Source organism: Bubalus bubalis, chromosome 4 (assembly GCF_019923935.1).
Source record: "Bubalus bubalis isolate 160015118507 breed Murrah chromosome 4, NDDB_SH_1, whole genome shotgun sequence".
Lineage (NCBI taxonomy): Eukaryota > Metazoa > Chordata > Mammalia > Artiodactyla > Bovidae > Bubalus > Bubalus bubalis.
The window spans coordinates 123,628,020-123,649,426 of NC_059160.1; the positions used below are offsets into that span (position 1 = coordinate 123,628,020).

At 42.7% G+C, this 21,407-nt stretch overlaps 1 protein-coding gene across 3 annotated transcripts in view; it reads right to left on the reverse strand.

The window, feature by feature from the left end:
- The window catches only part of EGLN1 (egl-9 family hypoxia inducible factor 1), a 64,081-nt gene extending 46,278 nt beyond the window's left edge, over positions 1-17,803 (reverse strand). For all 3 annotated transcript variants that reach the window (XM_025284499.2, XM_025284498.2, XR_003109004.2), the window contains exon 1: positions 16,527-17,803. In XM_025284499.2, coding sequence (XP_025140284.1) covers positions 16,527-17,399 — 873 coding nt within the window. In that variant the 5' untranslated portion in view covers positions 17,400-17,803. The remainder of the gene's footprint in view (positions 1-16,526) is intronic.
- Positions 17,804-21,407: the final 3,604 nt, after the last annotated feature.

A 21,407-nucleotide genomic window follows, 5' to 3' on the forward strand; every position in this document is an offset into this window, starting at 1 on the left:
TTCTTCACCAGTTATATCACATTCCCTCCAGTCAAGTGCTACAGAGTAACAAATGAGAATAAATGCAGGACAGAACAAAGGACAGGTCCTCATGTAATAATAGAGGAGTAATAACTTAAAAACATTCCTTCCTTTTAGAACATCACTTGAAAGCACATGTCATGTTACAAGTAGGCTAAGGAATAAATAAGTGATGACCAAGTGAAGGCAAATAGTATCACCTACTTGTAAAAGCCCTGGGAGAAAAAAGATGAGAACATTAATTTATGGGATTAATATAATCAAAAAAATGTAAACCAGCTGCTTTCATCAACAAAAGACTTCTTTTCTTTGCTAACGTATTGGTTGTTAAGAGATATTTAGAATAGTTAATAAATGTCCTTTGGGTATCTGAGATATGACATGTCACATTCTTTTTAATCTCTCCTACTGATCAAGAATATACCTTATATAAGTTTTTTTGGACCCAAAAATGAATTAGAAACTCTATTCAGTTTTAAGAAGTTGTCTGGCCTTCACCTAGGATTCAAAATTTCTGATTCAGAAGATTTATAGTGGGTTGCTGACATTAACACGATTCCAATGCAAAGCTTACACACTTAAAGGAACTACATCTTCTGCATATATGGCCTATTTGAAAATGGAGCATGCCAGGCCTCCCCATGGTGAGATACAGGGAGGCCTGGCGTGCTACCGTCCAGCACGACTCTTTTCACTTTCATGCATTGGAGAAGGAAATGGCAACCCACTCCAGTGTTCTTGCCTGGAGAATCCCAGGGACAGGGGAGCCTGGTGGGCTGCCGTCTATGGGGTCGCACAGAGTCGGACACGACTGAAGCGACTTAGCAGCAGCAGCAGCACGACTGAACAACAATGTAAGTAAAGGTTAATTTTACTACTTGACCACTATCTTTTATGATCTACATGAAAAAACTAACCTGCCCAAAGAACTGTATGCTGTGTTTGTATACTATCAAAACAGTGTTCCTTGAAGTGAACAATTGGTATTTTTTGTGAATATGACTTTGTCTATCTTAAACAACATTCCAATAGTGCATTTCTGAAATTATTTCAGTAAGGAAAAAGAAAGGCTTGCCTTATCCCCAGTGTTTTAAAATTAAGAGATTTCTGTAATGCATAGCGCAAGTTCAAGTAGGAAACCTAAAAGTAAATACAATTCCCCTAAAACATGCATAAATAGAAAACTACTTCACATGTCGTATGTAGGAGGTCAAGCTCTGGAGTCAGACCATCCCACTTTGTGCCCTGGCTCTGTAAGTCCCTAGCTGTGTGACTTGGAAGTTTTTTTTTTTTTTTTTTTAAATCTGTGCCTCAGTATCCTCAACAGTAATATAAGGAAAATAATAGTACCTATACTTCATACAGTTATTGTAAAAATTAAACAAGAAAATCTGGGTAGAAGGAATACTATGTACCACGCACTTATAATAGTGCGTGGTACATAATAAACATTAAGTAAATGTTGGCAATGTAAGTAAATAAAAATCTTCAACTCAGCAATTCTATTACTACTTCTAGAAATTTTTCTTATAAAAACATTACTAAAATGCACAAGGTTCCCCTTAAGAATATCTGATGCAGAATTGTCATAGCAAAAAATTAGAAATAACTCAAACTTCGATCACAAGGAGCTAAATAATTTATGGTACAATCTTTCACTGAGCGCAACGCTTCTGAGATTCATCCATGTTGCTGCATCAAAGAGTAGTTCACTTTATGGCTGAAGAGCATCCCAATGTATGATGCACCACATTTTATTTATCCAGTCACCAGATAATGGACGTTTTGGGTTGTTTCCTATTTCTGATGATAATGAATAATACTCATGTCTTTGGATATGTTTTTATTTCTCTTAGGAGATACTTACAAGTGAAATCCTTAGATACTTAGTTAGGGTCATATGATGAGTCTATATGTATTTAACTTTTGGGGCAGTGGCTGACCTGTTGCCCAAAGTGGTATACCACTCTGTATCCCTACAAGTGATGAATGAATGATCAGTGTATAAGGATTCCAGCTGTTTCATATCCTTGCCAAAAAGTGGTATCGTCAGTATTTTAAATTTTAGCCATTTTATAGTATATGTACAGTGCTTTTTCACTGTGCTTTAATTTTCATTTCCCTAATAACCAATGATGTTGAGAATCTTTTCAAGTACTAGGTCATTCACATATTTTCTTTTGTGGATTATCTCTTCAAATTTTTGCAAATTTTTCTGTTGGGCTGTTTCCCTCCTTGTTATTGAGTTTAATGAAAGTTTCCTATATTACAGATAAAAGTTTTTGTCAGATATGTTTTATAAATATAAAACATATTATTATTTTATATCAGATATGTTCTATATATATAAAACATATTATATAAAACCCTTTTCTCCTAAAAGGGCTTGTCTTTTTTTTGTAATGGTGTTTTTCAATAAGCAAACTGCTTTAATGTTTTAAGTTCAATTTGTCAGTTTTTTCTTTTATGGTTCATCTTTTTTTTTTTTGCCTTAAGAAATTTGCCTATCTCAAGGTCATAAAGATTTTCTCTTATCTTCTTTTAAAAATATCTGTCTTACATTAGGGCCAATGATTCACTCTGACTTAACTCTTTGTGTGTGAAGTGAGGTAAAGGTCATGTTTACTTTTTCCATATAGATATCCACCTATTCCAAAACCATTTATTTAAAAAAAATACTATCCTGCTTACTGTTTTTGTAAACAACAACAACAAAAAATCAACTGATGTTTTTCAATGTGAGTCTATTTCTAGATTCTTATTCCTGCCCATTGACCTCTATGTCTACATCTATTACTTCTTTGACTTATAGACTTTTTAGGAATATGTTTTTCAATTTCCACATATATGAGATTTGCAATCTCATTTCTACCTTAATTCTTCTGTGGTCTAAGAACAGCCTCTAAATGACTTCAATCCTTTCAGGTCCACTGAGACCTGTTTTATGGCTCAGCACAGGGCCTATCGGAGAAGGCAATGGCACCCCACTCCAGTACTCTTGCCTGGAAAATCCCATGGACAGAGCAGCCTGGTGGGCTGCAGTCCATGGGGTCGCTAAGAGTTGGGCACGACTGAGCGACTTCACATTGACTTTTCACTTTCATGCACTGGAGAAGGAAATGGCAACCCACTCCAGTGTTCTTGCCTGGAGAATCCCAGGGATGGGGGAGCCTGGTGGGCTGCCGTCTGCGGGGTCGCACAGAGTCGGACACAACTGAGGCGACTTAGCAGCAGCAGCAGCACAGGGCCTATTCCCCATGTGTGCTTACAAAGCAAGTATTTTATTCTGTAATTTTGAGGGGTGTTCAACAGTTGTCAATTAGGTCAAGTTGACTGACAGTGTTCAAATATTTTATACATGCTTGCTGATAATCTATTTGCTTGGTTCTAATTACTAGAACGAAGTATTGAAATCTCCACCTATAATTTTTACCTACTGTCCCTTTCTATTCTATTAGTTTTGCCTTCATGTATTTTGAAGCAATTCATTATTTTTATTATCAGACAACATATAAAGTGGCAAATAAAGCAGCAATCTTTCTTTGTATTGTAAGATCTTTACAGTTAAGATATACAGCAATTTCTAAACTGAAAAGATAGCAAGCACAAAATTACAAAGTATTTAATCTAAATATATTAAATTATAAAAAGTACTGTAAAATTCAAAGAAATTACTCTTCTATATCTAGATAGCATATTTTTCTTAAAAAAAAAAAAAGTATAGCTACAGACATATGCAATTTAACTTCACTCTCCTCTCAATTCTCTATTCCAAATAAGCTTTATTTTATTTGTAAACAAATAATTTTGTCTAGTGTCAACATAAAAAAATTATTTCCTATAATATGTAAGTAGAATAGTTTATATCTTACTGGTTTCATGTTTCAACTGTTAAAAATGATCAATTTTAGGAAAAAATATGAAAAATATAAGCAATTTTTTAAATCGAGGATAACACGAGCTTCTTAACATGTATTTTTCACTAGAAGCACAATTATTATGAGTCAAATTCAACAGTGCAGACACCAAAGTAATTCTACAAAATGATAATAGCCAAAAAATAATATTACTAAGGGTAAAAAAAAGACATAAAGCATGACTGAAAAATAGCTTACTCCAAAAACCCCCCTCATTATTTTAGAGAAGGAAGAATTACCTTCTCAGACTGTTTTAAAAGCCCCATAGCCTATATGGCAAATAAGATAAATACTGTCAACAAATTACAAAATGATCTAACCTATGTTTATATCAATAATAACTATAAAATAAGTATAAATTTATTTGTGTGAGATATGAGCCAATCATTTTATAGGTACTTGCTCATTTGTATGCATGACTACCTCTAAAATTAACATCTAAAGGTTTCAGTTTTTTAAATGCACCTTAAATGATTCAGTTAATGATTATAAATGAAATATACATTGCCATTTGACTTCATTCTGCTAAAGGGGAGAACATGGAGAGAAAGAGCCTTTGATCCAGGTGTCTTCAGACTGGTTATTTCATTACCCATGATGTAACACAACTTCTGAACTGAACTTCCTTCAGTTCAAGGTGCCCTTATCAACTGACCAGTCTGTTTCCACAATGCCAAGGCTATGAGCCAACTGCCTAAGTAACAACAGATTTCTTTTAATTAAAAATATGGGTCTGGTATCCCATTAAAAGGGCTTCCCAGGTGGCTCAGTGGTAAAGAACCCACCAGCCAATGAAGAAGAAATAGGAGACATGAGACTCGGGTTCAGTCCCTGGGTCAGGAAAATCCCCTGGAGGAGGGCATGGCAACCCACTCCAGTATTCTTGCCTGGAGAATCCCAGGGACAGAGGAGCCTGGCAGGCTAGAGACCATAGAGTCCCACAGAGTCGGACACAACTGGAGAGACTTAGCAGGCACGTATGAATCTCATTAAAAGCAAGTTAAGAATTGTTAATCTAAAACTGAATTTGAATATGTGATGTTAAGATGATACCAAGTCCCTTGGACAGCAAAGAGATCAAACCAGTCAATCCTAAAGGAAATCAACCCTGAAAATTCACTGGAAGGACTGATGCTGAAACTGAAGCTCCAATACTTTGGCCATCTGATTCGAAGAGCCAACCCATTAGAAAAGACCCTGATGCCGGGAAAGACTGAAGGCAGGAGAAGAGGACAACAGAGGATGAGATGGTTGGATGGCATCACCAACTCAATGGAAATTAGTCTAAGCAAGCTCGGGGAGATGGTGAAGGACAGGGAAGCCTGGTGTGCTGTAGTCCATGGGGTCGCAAAGAATCAGACACGACTGAGCAAATGAACAACAAGAAAGGTGTACCAACACAATGAATGGGGGCAAAGGTGTAGAGTTGAGGAGAGCCAAAACCAAGGCTTAGTGATCAAAAAGCACTGCGGAGAGCGCAAGAGTCAGTCACCTTTTAAAAAAGCTTCTTACAATCACCAATGATCAACATTTCTCCTGTTAATCAGGTCAGCATTATTCCCATTTCAGAGACAAAGAGGCTGGGAGGGGTGCTGAGTGACTTGCTCAGGGCTCAGAGAGCCCAATGACAAGCACTGCTTTGCGAGCAGGTCCGGATCCCACTCCTGGCTTCTATCAGCAATCATCCCTGTCCCCAGACACTTCTAAGACAAAGAAACACCTGAAAGAATCTTTATATATCAGAGACCAAGCTCACAGTTATTATGCAACACCAAAGCACAGTTCCTGAAAACAAGATGGACAAATTATTCTCACACATCTTTAAAATATTTTCTACCAAAACTATCAAGAGATCCTTCAACTCTAACAGTTACAGGAACTATTTTTAATAAAAACAAAACCAACCAGTATGAGTTCTAGTTTCACTTTTGTTATGAGGGTACTGCTCCCCACTCCCAGCCCTAGCGCTCTATTACTACCACAGTTTCTATTTTTTTAAAAATTCAGATTTAATCTTACTGACATGCCAGTTACAAGTAAAAAAAAAAAAAAAAAGTGAAATATACATGAACATATTCAGTGGGAGTAGGAAACAAGACAGTGTAAAGTGTAAAGGGAAAGAAGAAGAGAAAGAATCATAATCCAGTATTATTTTTTGGTAATAACCTTAGTCTTTTATGCCAAAACTGCACATCCAGAATTCTAAAGCAAGGATAACCTAGCAGACGTGCTTGTGGAGGTATGTCCTCTGGGAAGGCATTCTCGCTGAGGTCATGGTTTCCATCCTGGTACACACCAGTTAATTCTGTTCTGTTTCACAGCCAGACAGTACAAGGCAAACATCTTTCAGAAGTCTGTACATACACACCACTGCTGTTGCTAAGTCGCTTCAGTCATGTCCAAAATACACCACTAGATTTAAGTTATAATATAGATCCTTTATCTGGGTCTCCAAAACTTAAATTGACTATTATCATGGGATAGGGGAGGGGATTCAAAGCATAGTTCTGTGGACATGGAGCAACAACAGCAACCGAATAAACCATAACCAGACATGAAATGCTTAAAAATGTTTTGTTTTGTTCTTTAGAACTTGTCTTAAAACAGAGATTCTTACTATAGGATCTATGGATTGGCTTTAGTATAAGCAGAACAGGCATGTATGTTCATTTTTAGAGTAAGAAGGTGCATGGCTACCATTAGATTCCTAAAGGGTCCAGATACAAAACAAAGCTACAAACAAGTGTATATAATTATCTTGGGAGGGGGGGGGAACCCTGTAAACTATTATAGAGGGTGCTATTTTATTACTGTACGTGATTTTTAGCCGAAATTTTTTTTTAGAGATTTGATTCCAAATGCTCTGGATGTAATCATCCAAAACTACGCCCATTCTTTGCACACGTAGTATCTGTGGTAAATAGTGCATCTTCAGGCTTCTTTCTTCCACCTAAAAAATGGTTCTCAGAGAATGAAAATACATTTTAAATACCAAAGTTAGGCAAAATTGGAAAGTGAAATTCTTTTTAAGCATAAAATGTATGAATGCACTTCAAGACCAAACTCAAATGACCTTTATACCACACAGTCTCTATCACGTGCACCACCTCCTTTAACACAAGCAAATCAACCGTCTCCCCGAAGCTGACTAAACACATGAATGTGGCTAAACCCACAGACTTTCTGATCATAAAGAAATATTTCTCATCTTGTTTAACTCACTCATGCCTTCTCTTGTTAAAAAAAAAAAACTCTTAAACCTCCTTTAATATGATCTGAAATTCTGCATAAATTACCAAATACTAAAACCAAATCAAAACTATGATAATTTTGCTCTTGAAAAACTTATTTTGCACATCAATCCCATGGTATAAACACGATGAGCTTTGTGTCCGCTTGCTAGGCACAAGCTTCAAGAGGAGCATGTGACAGGTCACTTTCAATGTCATGTCTACTATGTAGCTTTGTTCTAAAGGGACACATGTTCCCTGGGGATTCTCACTGGGGGTTGAAGGAGGAAAGATGTACATGCCTTTCCCCATGAGATTCATGGATGTGTAGGGTTCTACCACAGTGGCTATAACTTCATTTCACTTTCAGAACTTTCTCCCAGTACTTGCAGTTAAAAATAATTCAGGCCATGTTGGCCTGGGTTATTTTTATCTGGAAAATAGGGACTAGAAATAGCATAGTAAGCATACAAAGGACAGTTGACCACAATAGGCTGAAAATGCTCATAGACTTTCAAAAAGTCTGACTGTAGTCAGATGACATGGAAAGAGGGGCAGCAGAGGAGAGAGGTACAGGTTGAGGGCAATTCACTGAATGTTAACATGTAAGTAATAAATAACAAGAACAATGAAAGGTTTTCTGTCTTGGGTAAGACAGAAGAGTATAAAACAGTTGCTTGTCCTTAGAACTTTCTGGAGAAGATACTTCAGGAATAAAAGATATATAAAGTTTTTGAGAAAAGCGAGATCAATGGAGGTTCAGAGTTGAGGGAGACACGGGGATGGGGAACGGGACTTAAGCTAGATGCAAAGGAATGTGGAAGATCTGAATTGTGGGAGCATAAACCAGCCAAAAACTCACAAATGTACTGAGAGGAGAGAGAAGGGAAGCAAAAAGGCAGAAAATAGTTGTTTGCACCAATATATCAGAAATTACTTTTGATATTTTATGGTCATTCTCCCTCAATTTTCTACAGTGGCTTTACTTCCAACAGCAGGTTTAAATGAAGATGTTCTGTTCCTAATTTTATTCTGAAGTTTAATCTAAATCTATGCTTGTCTCTCACGCTGAACCATCCAATTTTCTACAATGTTTCCCTAAATTTCAGCATCTATATAATTCTTTTTACGTGGATCTGTATCTACAAGCCATCTTGAGTGAACACAGCCCTACTTGTGGACAGCACCAGAAGCACCTCAAGCCGTCCTGCAGGGATCCCACAGCAGCCCCAGGGCGGGCACGCGGAGCACAGGGGTGAAGATGCCAGAAAGCCTCTGGAAAGGGGAGGATGAAGCTGGGAGGTCAGCAGCGGTAGCAGTGAGCACAGCCAGCTTAAAGGAATGTGGAGAAGTAGAGCATGGAACTTTTTTCTTCTGGCTTTGGCTGCGAAATAAGTGTCAACAATTTCTGCTATAAATGGAAGGTTAAAAAGTGGGGCAAGAGGAGAAATGCAGGAGAGTCAGAGCAAGATAAAACAGTAATTATTTCCTTCCAATTGCTCAAGCCCAAACCTGGAGACGTCCTCAACTCCTTCCTTTCTCTCCTTCCTCCATCTAATCCATCAACAAATCTCACTGACTCTACTTTCAAAATATACCCAGAATTCAACTAATTCTTCACAGGTCTGCAGCTACTGTTCTAACGAAAGCCACCACCTCCTAGAGCCAAGGCTGCTCCAAGAATTTCCTTCCTGGTTCTGTGTGTACTCTCACACAGCAGCCACCAAGATCTTTCAGAACAAATTCTCCAGTGGCCTCCCACAGAACCCAGGATAGAACCCAGGGCTCTCGCCATGGCTTAGAGTCGAAATACCCCATAAATGACCCTGTTTCCCAGCCCCCTCTTCACTGACCACGTCTATCATGCCCCCTCCCCCTCTCCCTCCACTGTGACCGCAGTGACTTTCTCCTCACTGTTTTCTGAACACACCAAGCACGTTCCACGTCAGGGTCACTGTTCTGGCTATTTAATACTTTTACTTGGAATGTTCTTCTCCCATGTTTCCCTAGAACCCAGCCCCCTTCACCTCATTCAAGTCTTTTGTAAATATATGATTTAACCAATCCTATGTAAAAGAATACCCACCTTGATCATCACTCGGTCCTTTCCCGGTTCAATTTCTTGTCTTAATATTTACCATCTAACATATCATGTACTTACTTACACATGTCTTTATTAACTCCCTCTCCCCACCCCACACCTCAAGGGGAATTTATGCTCCATGAGAATGGGGGCGTTTTTGTTCCCGTTGTTCAGGTACTCCTAGCCCTGAGGATAACACCTGTACATAGAAAGTCCTCACTTCATATTATCTGGTGAATCAACAAACAAATGAAAAGATTATCAAGACAGGACTCAGAGAATATGACAAGGAGGAGCCAAGAGTACATGCATTTTGCTTTGGAAAAGTAACTGGATTGGGGACACTAAATAAAGAAAATGAAAAATCCAAACCTAAGAAAATTTTATAGTGATTTCTATGAGCAGACAGAGGGTACAGATACTATCCAAGCTCTTCAGAAATAAAACTGTGGGGCTTCCCTAGGAGTCTAGTGGTTAAGAATCGACCTGCCAATGCAGGGGACATGGGTTTAATCCCTGATCTGGGAAGATCCCACATGCTGCGGAGCAACAAAGCTTTGCACCGCAACTACTGAGCACTCTCTCTAGAGCCGTGCTCCACAGCAAGAGAAACTCCCACAGTGAGAAGCCCACGCAGCGCAACTACGACGAGCCCCTGCTCGTCACAACTGGAGAAGGCCGGGTGCAAGAACCAAGACCCAGCACAGCCAAAAAGAAATAAGCACGTTTTTAAAAAAGAAATAAAAACCGTGACTTGGTTCTGAAAGTAAAGATGGCAGAACAATTCAGAGTCTGGATTAAGAAACATGGTATGAAACAAACCAATGTAAGGGAAGACTTTGGTTAATCATTTGTCAGGTTTTTTTTTTAATTCTTTGTTTTGTTTTTTAGAATGGAAAGTTTTTAGCTGGAACAGAAAGAGTCAAAGACAAGCTATGAATATGGTTCAATATGATCTGAAGGCCATCCTGTAGTCACAAACAATGTTTCTAGTGCAGACACAGGGGCAAAGTGGAAAGGGAGGTAGAATACAAACGCAGCATTAAAATGCATCTATGAAACACTGTCCAGGAATGTGTGCAAATGAAAGGCAGACTGAAACAGTGGGTGCTGCTTTAAAAGCCTAAAGAGAAAAATTAAATAAAAACAACTAAGCTGATAACATCAATCCAAAGGCATACTGGGAAGGCTAAGGCTTCAGAAAACGTGCTAGAAGATGAACAAAGACAGATTTCATGCCCGATAGGGGAAAAGGGGGAAAGGAAAGCAGAGAATGAACACATAAATCAGAAACACAGAGCAAAAAAAAAGAGATGGATAAAGAACACCTAGGGTGGTCAGGGAGGAGTTAGAGAGAGGAGGAAAGTTTAACTAGACTATAAGATAAGCCAAACAAACCGTAGAGTGATGGGAATAAGAGGGAGAAGGAAGTCATAAATGTTCAAGCATAGCCTCAAAAATGGCACAAACACACCAAAATTAGTTAAGTGGGAACTTTTATAGGAGATGCGGCATCAAGTTGCAGATACAAGAATGAAATAAGTCAAAAGTCAGTCAGTTTTGTCACTCACCAGCCCTCTGACCTTGAACAAGTCACTTAACCTCTCTGGGACGTATTTCCTCTCTTTAAAAAAAAGTGTGTGTGTGTGTGTGTGTGTGTGTGTGTGTGTGTGTGTGTGTGTGTGTAGGGGGAAGTCAAAAATGGGTGATCATTCTAAGTCTTTTTTTCCTTCAGCTTATTAAAGAGGGAAAGACAAGAAAAGCACAGAACTCTTTTAAAGAAAGAAATCAGAAAAGGAGAAATTTTTTTTAATAAGAGAAGTTAAAGAGTTTTGCATAGTGCTTTACAATTTAAAAAGTGCTTTTACAGGCTTGATTATACACACTCCTCACACGAAGCCTGAGAGACAGAAAAGGCAGGCATCATTTAACACCATTTTCCAAATGGAGTAACTGAGGCTCAGAAAGCTTAAGCAACTGGCTCAAGGACATAGAAACACTGGCAGATCCAGGATCCGACCCAGGTGTCATTGCAGCACAAAGTCCACTATCCTTCTGAGTTCAGATGGCCTCCTCCTGGGTGACTAAGGTGTTTCAGGACATTTCTGAGGCTTATTAGATAGTAGATAAGGGAAGAGTTATACACATTTAAACAACAATCTGTTAATTTAAAATGAAACTCCTTTAGAATTAAAGAAACTCTTGAGAGTCCCTTGGACTGCAAGGAGATCCAACCAGTCCATTCTGAAGGAGATCAGCCCTGGGATTTCTTTGGAAGGAACGATGCTAAAGCTGAAGCTCCAGTACTTTGGCCACCTCATGCGAAGAGTTGACTCATTGGAAAAGACTCTGATGCTGGGAGGGATTGGGGGCAGGAGAAGGGGACAACAGAGGATGAGATGGCTGGATGGCATCACCGACTCGATGGACGTGAGTCTGGGTGAACTCCGGGAGTTGGTGATGGACAGGAAGGCCTGGTGTGCTGCAATTCATGGGGTTGCAAAGAGTCGGACACGACTGAGTGACTGAACTGAACTGAACTGAACTGAACCCTATATGTAAACTACTTCACCATACAAAACTATTTCCTACAAAGTTGAACTTGTTTGTCACAACCTATTAAGACTATTCTTTCAGGGGCTTCCCTGGTGGCTCAGTGGTAAAGACTCTGCCTGCTAATGCAGGAGACACTGATCCCTGATCCAGGAGGAAGCCACATTCCCCACAGCAACTGAGCCCACACAGCTACTAAGTCTATGCTCTAGAGCCAGGGAACCCCAACTACTGAGCCCACACACTGCAGTTTTGTTTGGTTTTCTTTGTAGTATCTAAGAGGACTGACACCACATCTCTGTGGTAGTGATGATAAAGGATCAGGTCGGTCCTTTGCTCTAAAAGCCATCATCAGCTGCTGCTGCTGCTGCTGCTGCTGCTAAGTCACTTCAGTTGTGTTCAACTCTGTGTGACCCCATAGATGGCAGCCCACCAGGCTCCCCCGTCCCTGGGATTCTCCAAGCAAGAACACTGGAGTGGGTTGCCATTTCCTTCTCCAATGCATGAGAGTGAAAAGTCAAAGTGAAGTCGCTCAGTCGTGTCCGACTCTTTGCGACCCCATGGACTGCAGCCTACCAGGCCCCTCCGTCCATGGGATTTTCCAGGCAGGAGTACTGGAGTGGGGTGTCATCATCAGCTGCTGCTGCTGCTAAGTCGCTTCAGTCATGTCCGACTCTGTGCGACCCCAGAGATGACAGCCTACCAGGCTCCCCCGTCCCTGGGATTCTCCAGGCAAGAACACTGGAGTGGGTTGCCATTTCCTTCTCCAATGCGTGAGAGTGAAAAGTCAAAGTGAAGTCGCTCAGTCGTGTCCGACTCTTACTGACCCCATGGACTGCAGCCTACCAGGCCCCTCTGTCCATGGGATTTTCCAGGCAGGAGTACTGGAGTGGGGTGCCATCATCAGCTAGAGCTGCCCAATTAACTGTGGGACTGGTGGAAAATCTCAGGAATACAATCTGCTGCTTAATGGTCTTGTTTTATCATTCCTTAGAGTAAGCTTTAGACAAAATTAGAAAAATACATACACGATCCTGGCAGTTTTATTTTAACAGGCAAATGGTTTCCTTCAGAGTGGTTAAGAAGCTCCTACTGAACAGTTCCTCGTTTCCCCAGGACTTGCATTCCTCTGTATTATTCTTCCTCTACCCCACAAGTTAAAGGCACCTATGATTTCTTGTAGCCCACACAACATTACCCTTCACAATCAGCAGGCCATGATTCCCTCCTCTTGGACACCACAGCAAGTCGTCTTGACGAAAGAAAGGTGTGAAAAAGCATTAAAATCCATTAATTAAAGGATTAAAGGGCAGTTTAAGGGCAGAAAGGAGGAAAATCCCAAGAAAGGACCAGAGAAAATGGAAACTGGAACTCAGTGACTACAATCATGTTCCTGTTTTTCTCCTTCACGTTCCTGTACTTTTTTCATCCTTCCCTCCCAGTTCCTCTTTTAAAGTAGCTGGACAAACAGTGGCCAGATAAGCATACCGGAAGCAGAAACTTGGGAGACATTGAAAAAAATACCAAAAGAGCCACAGCCAATTATAAATTATACATCATCTCATCAGCAGGCCCTGACATATACAAAGACCATACAGAACAGATAATGTAAAAGAAGAATATCAAATCTTGGTCAGAAAACCTGAATTTAAGTCCTGGTATGCTGCAGGATTAGAAGGAAATGGCAACCCACTCCAGTACTCTTGCATGGAGAATCCCATGGACAAAGGAGCCTGGCAGGCTACAGTCCAAAGCATCATAAAGAGTCGGACACGACTGAGAGACTCACTCACTCACACACGCTGCAGGATTTCCAACAAATGACCTAACTTTTCTGAGGCTCACTTTTCTAATCTATGAACAGGTATAATACACCAACAACCTAAATATTTTACAGAGCTGCTGTGAAAATCTGAGAAAAATACCACATATTCGAGGCAAGTACCTTTCAGAGTCACCATAATGTTGTAAAGGATAATAAAATACTTAACTGAAGACCCTCTCTTGCAATCACATTGTTGTTGTTATTCAGTCTGAATATACAGCACCCATATATATTATGCCTCTCTTAAGAGTTATACAGAACAGACTTCCCTGGTGGTCCAGTGGTTAAAAAATCTGCCTGCCAATGCAGGGGATGCAGGTTTGATCCCTGGTCCAGAAAGATTCCACATGCCATGGGTCAACTAAGCCCGAGCACCCCAGAGGCCATACTCTGCAACAAAAGAATTCACAGCAATGAAAACTAGAGTAGCCCCCACTTGTCACAACCAGAGAAAGCCCGCAGAGCAACGAAGACTCAGCACAGCCAAAAATAATTTTTTTTTTTTAAAGAGAGAGAGAGAGATACTGAAATAAGCATGATGAGGCAGATAAATTTAACTGGCTTTTCAGTCACTACCTGAAACAAATACTGTATAGTCACCTATTAAAACTGTTTATATAGTCCTAATATAAACTACAATTATTCACATACAAGGCTAATGCTCTCACTGAATATGTACACCAAATTTTAGTTCCAATAGTGTGCTAAGCAATCTATATCTTCTCATTTAATATCCTCCCCACATCCAGTATGGTAGAAAAAGCACCAGGCTTGATGTCTGAATGACCTAAGTTTGAATCCCAGCTAGGTTATTGTAAGTGGTAGGTCTTCTCCAGCTAGGAGCTAAAACATCCCAAACATAAAGTAAGAATAATACTATCTACTTCATAGGATTAAAATTACTGCGACCATGTCTGTATTGAGCCTAATCTGGTAACAGCACACTAAGTGCTAATTATATGGTGGCTGGTACTTTGACTGCCTTCCCATTCCTGAAAGTAAGCATCTTCAATTTCTTTTAGGAATGCTTAAAATCACACACCAACAAGATTACCAAAACCTCTCTCATCCAAGAAGTACAATGAAAGGGAGTCCCTGAGACTATTCACAGATCCTGAAACTGTGTCCCTAAAATTAAGGTAAGCAAGCCTAAGACCAAATCTCAAGAGTTTAAAATCCATCCTTCCTTCACATGATCTGTGTAGTCAGGTGATTTAAAACCTCAATGGCCCTTCAGCCACAAGCACTCCCAGGAAGGGGGTGGCTATTTTCTAACAGCCTCCCATTAGGAGACACTTTTCTAACAGCTGGGCTGACTGCTCAATTCCTTCCCTGAGAAGGACAGTTAAAAACAGGAAGATCGGAGAGAAGAGGATTTAGCTTAATTTGGAAAGCTAAATTAACTAAGGAAAGCAGATCAAGGAAGATTTAGGACACTATCTTTTTCATGACTTCACCTTAAGCTTGTGCCCCAACTACATACATACTAGGGTCAGTTTTGCACTGTTACATTAATACACCTTCAAGCTTCTCCTGCTCTAGAGTTCATGACTATATTCACATTTAGTCCATAATAAAGTTGAAAAATATACATGCATATAAATGAAAATTTCATTAAAGACCAAAGTTGAGGTTTAATCAGGCCCTTTTTTCCTTCCAGCTTAAAGTTTAGTAAGCGTTCAACTTTTTTCTTTGAGACTGTATGATATTAAGAAGTGTGCCTTCATCCAACAGCGAAGCAGCAGTTCACAAATTCGACTTTACATTGTATTTTCTCACCGAATTTTCATGTTTAGAACTTTCCTTATTGCCTATGCTCAGCCTTGAGTCACACATAATGACTGCCAAAACAGATGATGCGACACACACAAAAGAACTACTGGGAAGATTCAGTGTCTGTGTATAAACACCCACGTGTGATGACCTCTTTAAACAATCTCCTCAAACTCACAATATCGGACAGAGATGGATGGTGGAAGAAGGTGGAGTAGAGTGGCCTGGAGTGGAACTGGATACAAAGAAAAGACTAAGACCTGGGGAGTCAAACGGAAAGCGAGTAAAAAGAAGGAAAGAGTTTATCATTTACTGCACTGAGGAGGGAAGAGGGATTAGACCAGGTAGGAATGAAAGAATCTGTTAGGGAAAAATCTACAATAGTAAAGAGAAAACAAAGAGATTTCATCAAATTGAGACGTTAGAGTGAGCCCTCCCTCATGATCCAATTCCGTATTTTTTTCCAGAAAGCTAAACAGTTCTTTTTCAACAGAAGGGATTATACTAACAAAAGCAAATAAAGGAAACCTATGCTAAAAATGTAACCTACCTACACAGAGAGGTCTGAAAACGGAAATACTTCTTCTCCTGTTAAGTAATGGGTTTCAAAATAGTAGGGACAGGGAGATGGATGCGAACTAAGAGGGGAAGGGGAGAGCCAAGCTCTTCCTGAATGCAAGGAGTCTTTGGCCTACATGCTTATTTTAAATGTACCTTTTTGTGGTCAGCTGGCAGATTCTTAACTAAACACACAACCTTGGACTGTGTAAGCCAGAGTCTGATGAGTGGTTCAAAGCGCATGGGGATTTGAAGAGCCGATGCAAACATCAGCCGGAGGTAGAACCCAGCACTTGCTCTGGGTTGCACTCCGATAATCCCCATCGCGCGGCTACAACTCCTGCGACGTTTGAAGCGACTAAAACAGTGTAATGGAGGAGACAAAACAGCAGCGTTCAAGGGGAGCCTAAATTTAGCCAGAAGACCAGACAATTAGACCAAGTGCGTGAACCGGTAGTAGGTGGATGATATCCGTTTTCTCCACGGGTTGCTGCACAAGAAGGAAATCCCTTTTACACACACAAACTGCGTTCCTCGCCCCGCGCCCACCCCCAGCACACACTTACTTTCGTCCGGCCATTGATTTTGTAGTTGCCCAGCTTCCCGTTACAGTGACGGATCAGGTCGTCCATGTTGTTCATGAGCAGCCCGATGGTTTCGCAGCCGGGCTCCTTGCCCTCGATCCAGGTGATCTTATCGCCTCGGATGTCCTTGGACGAGTCGCTCTTCTGGCTGACCAGCTGACCGTCCGTGAACTTGCCGGTGTCGTGCAGGGCGCGCACCTCGTCGCCGATCTGCTGCCCGGTCTCCTTGCCCAGGAAGTCGTCCACCACGCAGATGCCGTGCTTGTTCATGCAGGGCACGATGTACTCCAGCGCCAGCTTCAGTGCCGGCAGCGGCTTCGTCTGCCCGTTGGGCCGCAGGCCGCCGCCGTGGCTCAGCCCGTCGCCCGGCGTGTTAAGCAACGAGCGGGACAGCAGGTCCTCCTTCGCGGGCTCCGCCTCGGCGGCCGCCGCTACCCGACCCTGACCACCCGGGGCCGCGCGGGGCGGGGACGCGGCCGCCGCGGGCTCGGCCGTGGGCTTGGCCTTCGCCTTTGCCTTGGCCGCGTCTCCGGGGGCCCGCGGGCCCGCGGTCTCGACGGCTCGATCCCGGCGCGGCGCCGCCTTCCTGGCCTCCCTGGCTCCGGTGGCCCTGGGCGGCGGCGCGGGGCCCGGCTGCTGCTGTTCGCCCGTTCCGGGGGCAGGAACGTTCTCGCCAACCTGGCACACGAGCTTGTGCTTCTTCCAGTCCTGGCGCTGGTGCTCCTTGCTGCAGTAGAAGGAGCTGCGGCAGCGGCTACAGCGCAGCAGGTTCTCCATCTTCCCGCACAGCTCGCAGTACTGCCGGTCTCGCTCGCTCGGGCTCGGCCCGCCGGGCCCGCCGCTGTCATTGGCCATGGCGGCGACGGCGGCGGCAGTGGAGGCGGCGGCCGAGCAGGAGGGGTGGCGGCCGGACGGCCTACCCTGGGGCCGGGGAGCGGGCGGAGCAGCAGGGGCCGTCACTGCGCCATGCGCCCGCCGCCCCTCGCCTCAGGAGACCGGCGCCCCGCGCCCTCGGCCCGGCCGCTTCCTCGTCCTTCAGTCGCGCCGCGCAGCGCCGGCCGCCGCCTCAGCGCCTCATCACTGCCGCGGGCTGAAGGAGCACGGCCTGCGCGGCGGACGGCGACCTCCGCTCGGGCACGCGGGCCCGGCGCGCGAGACCCGCCACCTTGGCCGTCGCCGCCTCAGCGTTCCGGGCGGCTGGGCCCGGCCGGCGGAGCAGCGCAGGGCGTGCGGGCGCCACTCGCTCGGCGCGCTCTGCACGTACACCACGGCCCCGCGACGACCCAGGCGGGCGGGGGGCGGGGCAGGGCGAGGGGAGGGCCGAAGGAGCAGCCGCCGCGCGTTCGCGCCTGGGCCCGGGCGGCGCCGGGGCCGCCTCCGCGCTCCCGCACTCGGCTAGCCGGGCCTCAGAGCCGGCTCCGGCACCACCCCCCACACCCCCCGCCCCCGCTGACCCCGCCCCGAGCGAGCCTGGGAAGCGGAGGGGCAGGCCTGCGAGAGGCGGAAGGGTGGGGGCCGCGCCGCCGCAGCAGGGCCCGCGCCCCGCACGGTGCCTACACCTGCTGGGCAGAGCGCGGCCGCGGAGTCGCCGCGGAGCTGGGCGGCCTTAATATGGCTGCTGTTTGTGTGGGACCAACTGGGTGTGTTCCAGGCGCGCTCCAGACTAGGTTGCAAGGTGGCTGTTGCCATCGTCGTGTTGCGTCGGAGGAAACGGAAATTCAGAGAAGTAAAGAAACTTGCCCAAGGTCACGCAGAACTGAAACTGAATCCAGGAATCAGATTCTGCAAGATTCCAAGGCTCCTTTTTCCTTGGTGTATTGTAAACAAGATGTAAAACAAGGTGTATTGTATTTCAAGAAGGCCTGGAATAGTTAAAAGCAAAAATGTATGGTGTCAACCTGTGTGGTGTCAACCCAAGCCCCTGTGCTCATTTTGAGCCAAATTTAAAGGTACTGAAATGTGATTTTTTTTTTTTAATCATTTTTAAGCCCTGTGAAATCTTGCCGAGTTTAAAATCTCGTGAAAAAATGTTTGGCTACCTAGTTAATTAAGGTAATCAATGCTCACTTCAGTGTCCACAATCAGGCACTGAAGCTCAGACTACTGCAACGACTCCTGAAAAGTGGATGGGGCGGCGGGCGTTACTGCGTTGACGACTTTTTAAACAAAAATATGTTACTAAAATATTTTCTATGCTGATGAATACAATTCTTTCTTTTATGGAACATAAAAACCTTACCAGAAATAAGCCAAGGGTGTTTCTTTCTGCCTGCCATTTATTTTTAGAATAAAAAGGGCTGTGATTTAGATTTTTACAGTCTTTTGAGCATATGCTAATGTGGGAAATGCTGTGTTAGACTTGTGTATCATTTGAATAGACTGCAGGTAACTCCAGCAGTCCTTGAGATGAACAACACAAGAGCTGAAATGTGTGAGGTTAAAAGCAGAAGACCATAAGGAATTATAATTCACTTAATAAAATATTTTTAGAAAAACTGGTCTGAATCCAAAAACTCTTGATCAACTACACAGAACTTAAAACTGTCATTAAATTCTGCCATATAAGTAAACAGTATATTGGGCATCCAATCTGGTGAAAGTAATTCCAATTAGCTTGACCTTTGGAATACTCAAATAAGTATTTTGTCCACAGCTTCAAATTCCAAACCAAACTAAAAATCCAACTCTGTAAAAAATAAAGACTTGGATCTATCTCAGATGTATATCCAGCTTTTCCCAGAGCTTTATTAAATAAAGTGTCATTGTTTCATATATTACTAATTAGATTGTTTAACAGTGTATTGGGCTTCCCCTGTGGCTCAGGTGGTAATCTGCGTGTAATGCAGGAGACCCAGGTTCCATCCCTGGGTCAGGAAGAGCCCCTGGAGAAGGGAATGGCTACCCATTTGTGTTCTTGCCTGGAGAATTCCACGTACAGTGGAACCTGGCAGTGTACTAGGAGAATGCTGCCTGCCAGAGAGTCCAGTGTCACACCAGTGAAATAGCTACATACACTCAGGAGGTATATAGTTCAATGCAGGAGGCAAAATGTAAACAATGACAACCTGGAGTTCAGAGTAAATGCCTTAAGAGAGAGATCCGGGTAGGGTGGGATGGGAAAAGAAGAAAAAGGAATTGCTCAGATGGTAAAGAATCTTCCTGCAACATGGGAGACCTGGGTTCGATCCCTAGGTGGGAAAGATCCCCTGGAGGAGGACATGTTAACCCACCCCAGTATTCTTGCCTGGAGAATCCCATGGACAGAGAAGCCTGGTGGGCTACAGTCCATGGGGTCACAAAGAGTCGGAGATGACTGAGTGACTAAGCAGAGCCCTGCCCATTGCACTAATCAAGATTTCAAATAGATTAATTTAGGAAGTCTTAAAAATGACTTTTAAAAGTTAGTTTTTAAAACATTTTGATGTATGTGAATTATAAAAATAAAATAATTTCAATACAAGTGAAATCTAAAACTTCTTTGACTTCCTTTTGCATAATAATGATAACTGATTCTTAACAATGTTCACATTTACTAAGATAGTTATTCTACAAAGACTTTGATTCTTCTAAATTTAATTTTTTGTAGATATTAAAAAGTAGTCCAGCTATATCTTTGAAACTTCCTATTAGGTCTATGGCATTCAAAGAAGCATTCAATATGCCAGCAAATTTGGAAAACTCAGCAGTGGCCACAGGACTGGAAAAGGTCAGTTTTCATTCCAATCCCAAAGAAAGGCAATGCCAAAGAATGCTCAAACTACCGCACAATTGCACTCATCTCACATGCTAGTAAAGTAATGCTCAAAATTCTCCAAGCCAGGCTTCAGCAATACGTGAACTGTGAACTTGCTGATGTTCAAGCTGGTTTTAGAAAAGGCAGAGGAACCAGAGATCAAATTTCCAACATCCGCTGGGTCATGGAAAAAGCAAGAGAGTTCCAGAAAAACATCTATTTCTGCTTTATTGACTATGCCAGAGCCTTTGACAGTGTGGATCACAATAAACTGTGGAAAATTCTGAAAGAGATGGGAATACCAGACCACCTGACCTGCCTCTTGAGAAATCTGTATGCAGATCAAGAAGCAACAGTTAGAACTGGACATGGAACAACAGAGTGGTTCCAAATAGGAAAAGGAGTACGTCAAGGCTGTATATTGTCACCCTGTTTATTTAACTTATATGCAAAGTACATCATGAGGAACTCTGGGGTGGAAGAAGCACAAGCTGGAATCAAGATTGCCGGGAGAAATCTCAATAACCTCAGATATGCAGATGACACCACCCTTATGGCAGAAAGTGAAGAGGAATAAAAAGCCTCTTGATGAAAGTGAAAGAGGAGAGTGAAAAAGTTGGCTTAAAGCTCAACATTCAGAAAACGAAGATCATGGCATCTGGTCCCACCACTTCATGGGAAATAGTTGGGGAAACAGTGGAAACAGTGGCAGACTTTATTTGTTTGGGCTTCAAAATCACTGCAGATGGTGACTGCAGCCATCAAATTAAAAGACGCTTACTCCTTGGAAGGAAAGTTATGACCAACCTAGATAGCATATTCAAAAGCAGACATTACTTTGCCAACAAATGTTCGTCTAGTCAAGGCTATGGTTTTTCCTGTGGTCATGTATGGATGTGAGAGTTGGACTGTGAAGAAGGCTGAGCGCCGAAGAATTGATTCTTTTGAACTGTGGTGTTGGAGAAGACTCTTGAGAGTCCCTTGGATTGCAAGGAGATCCAACCAGTCCATTCCGAAGGCGATCAGCCCTGGGATTTCTTTGGAAGGAATGATGCTAAAGCTGAAACTCCAGTACTTTGGCCACCTCATGTGAAGAGTTGACTCATTGGAAAAGACTCTGATGCTGGGAG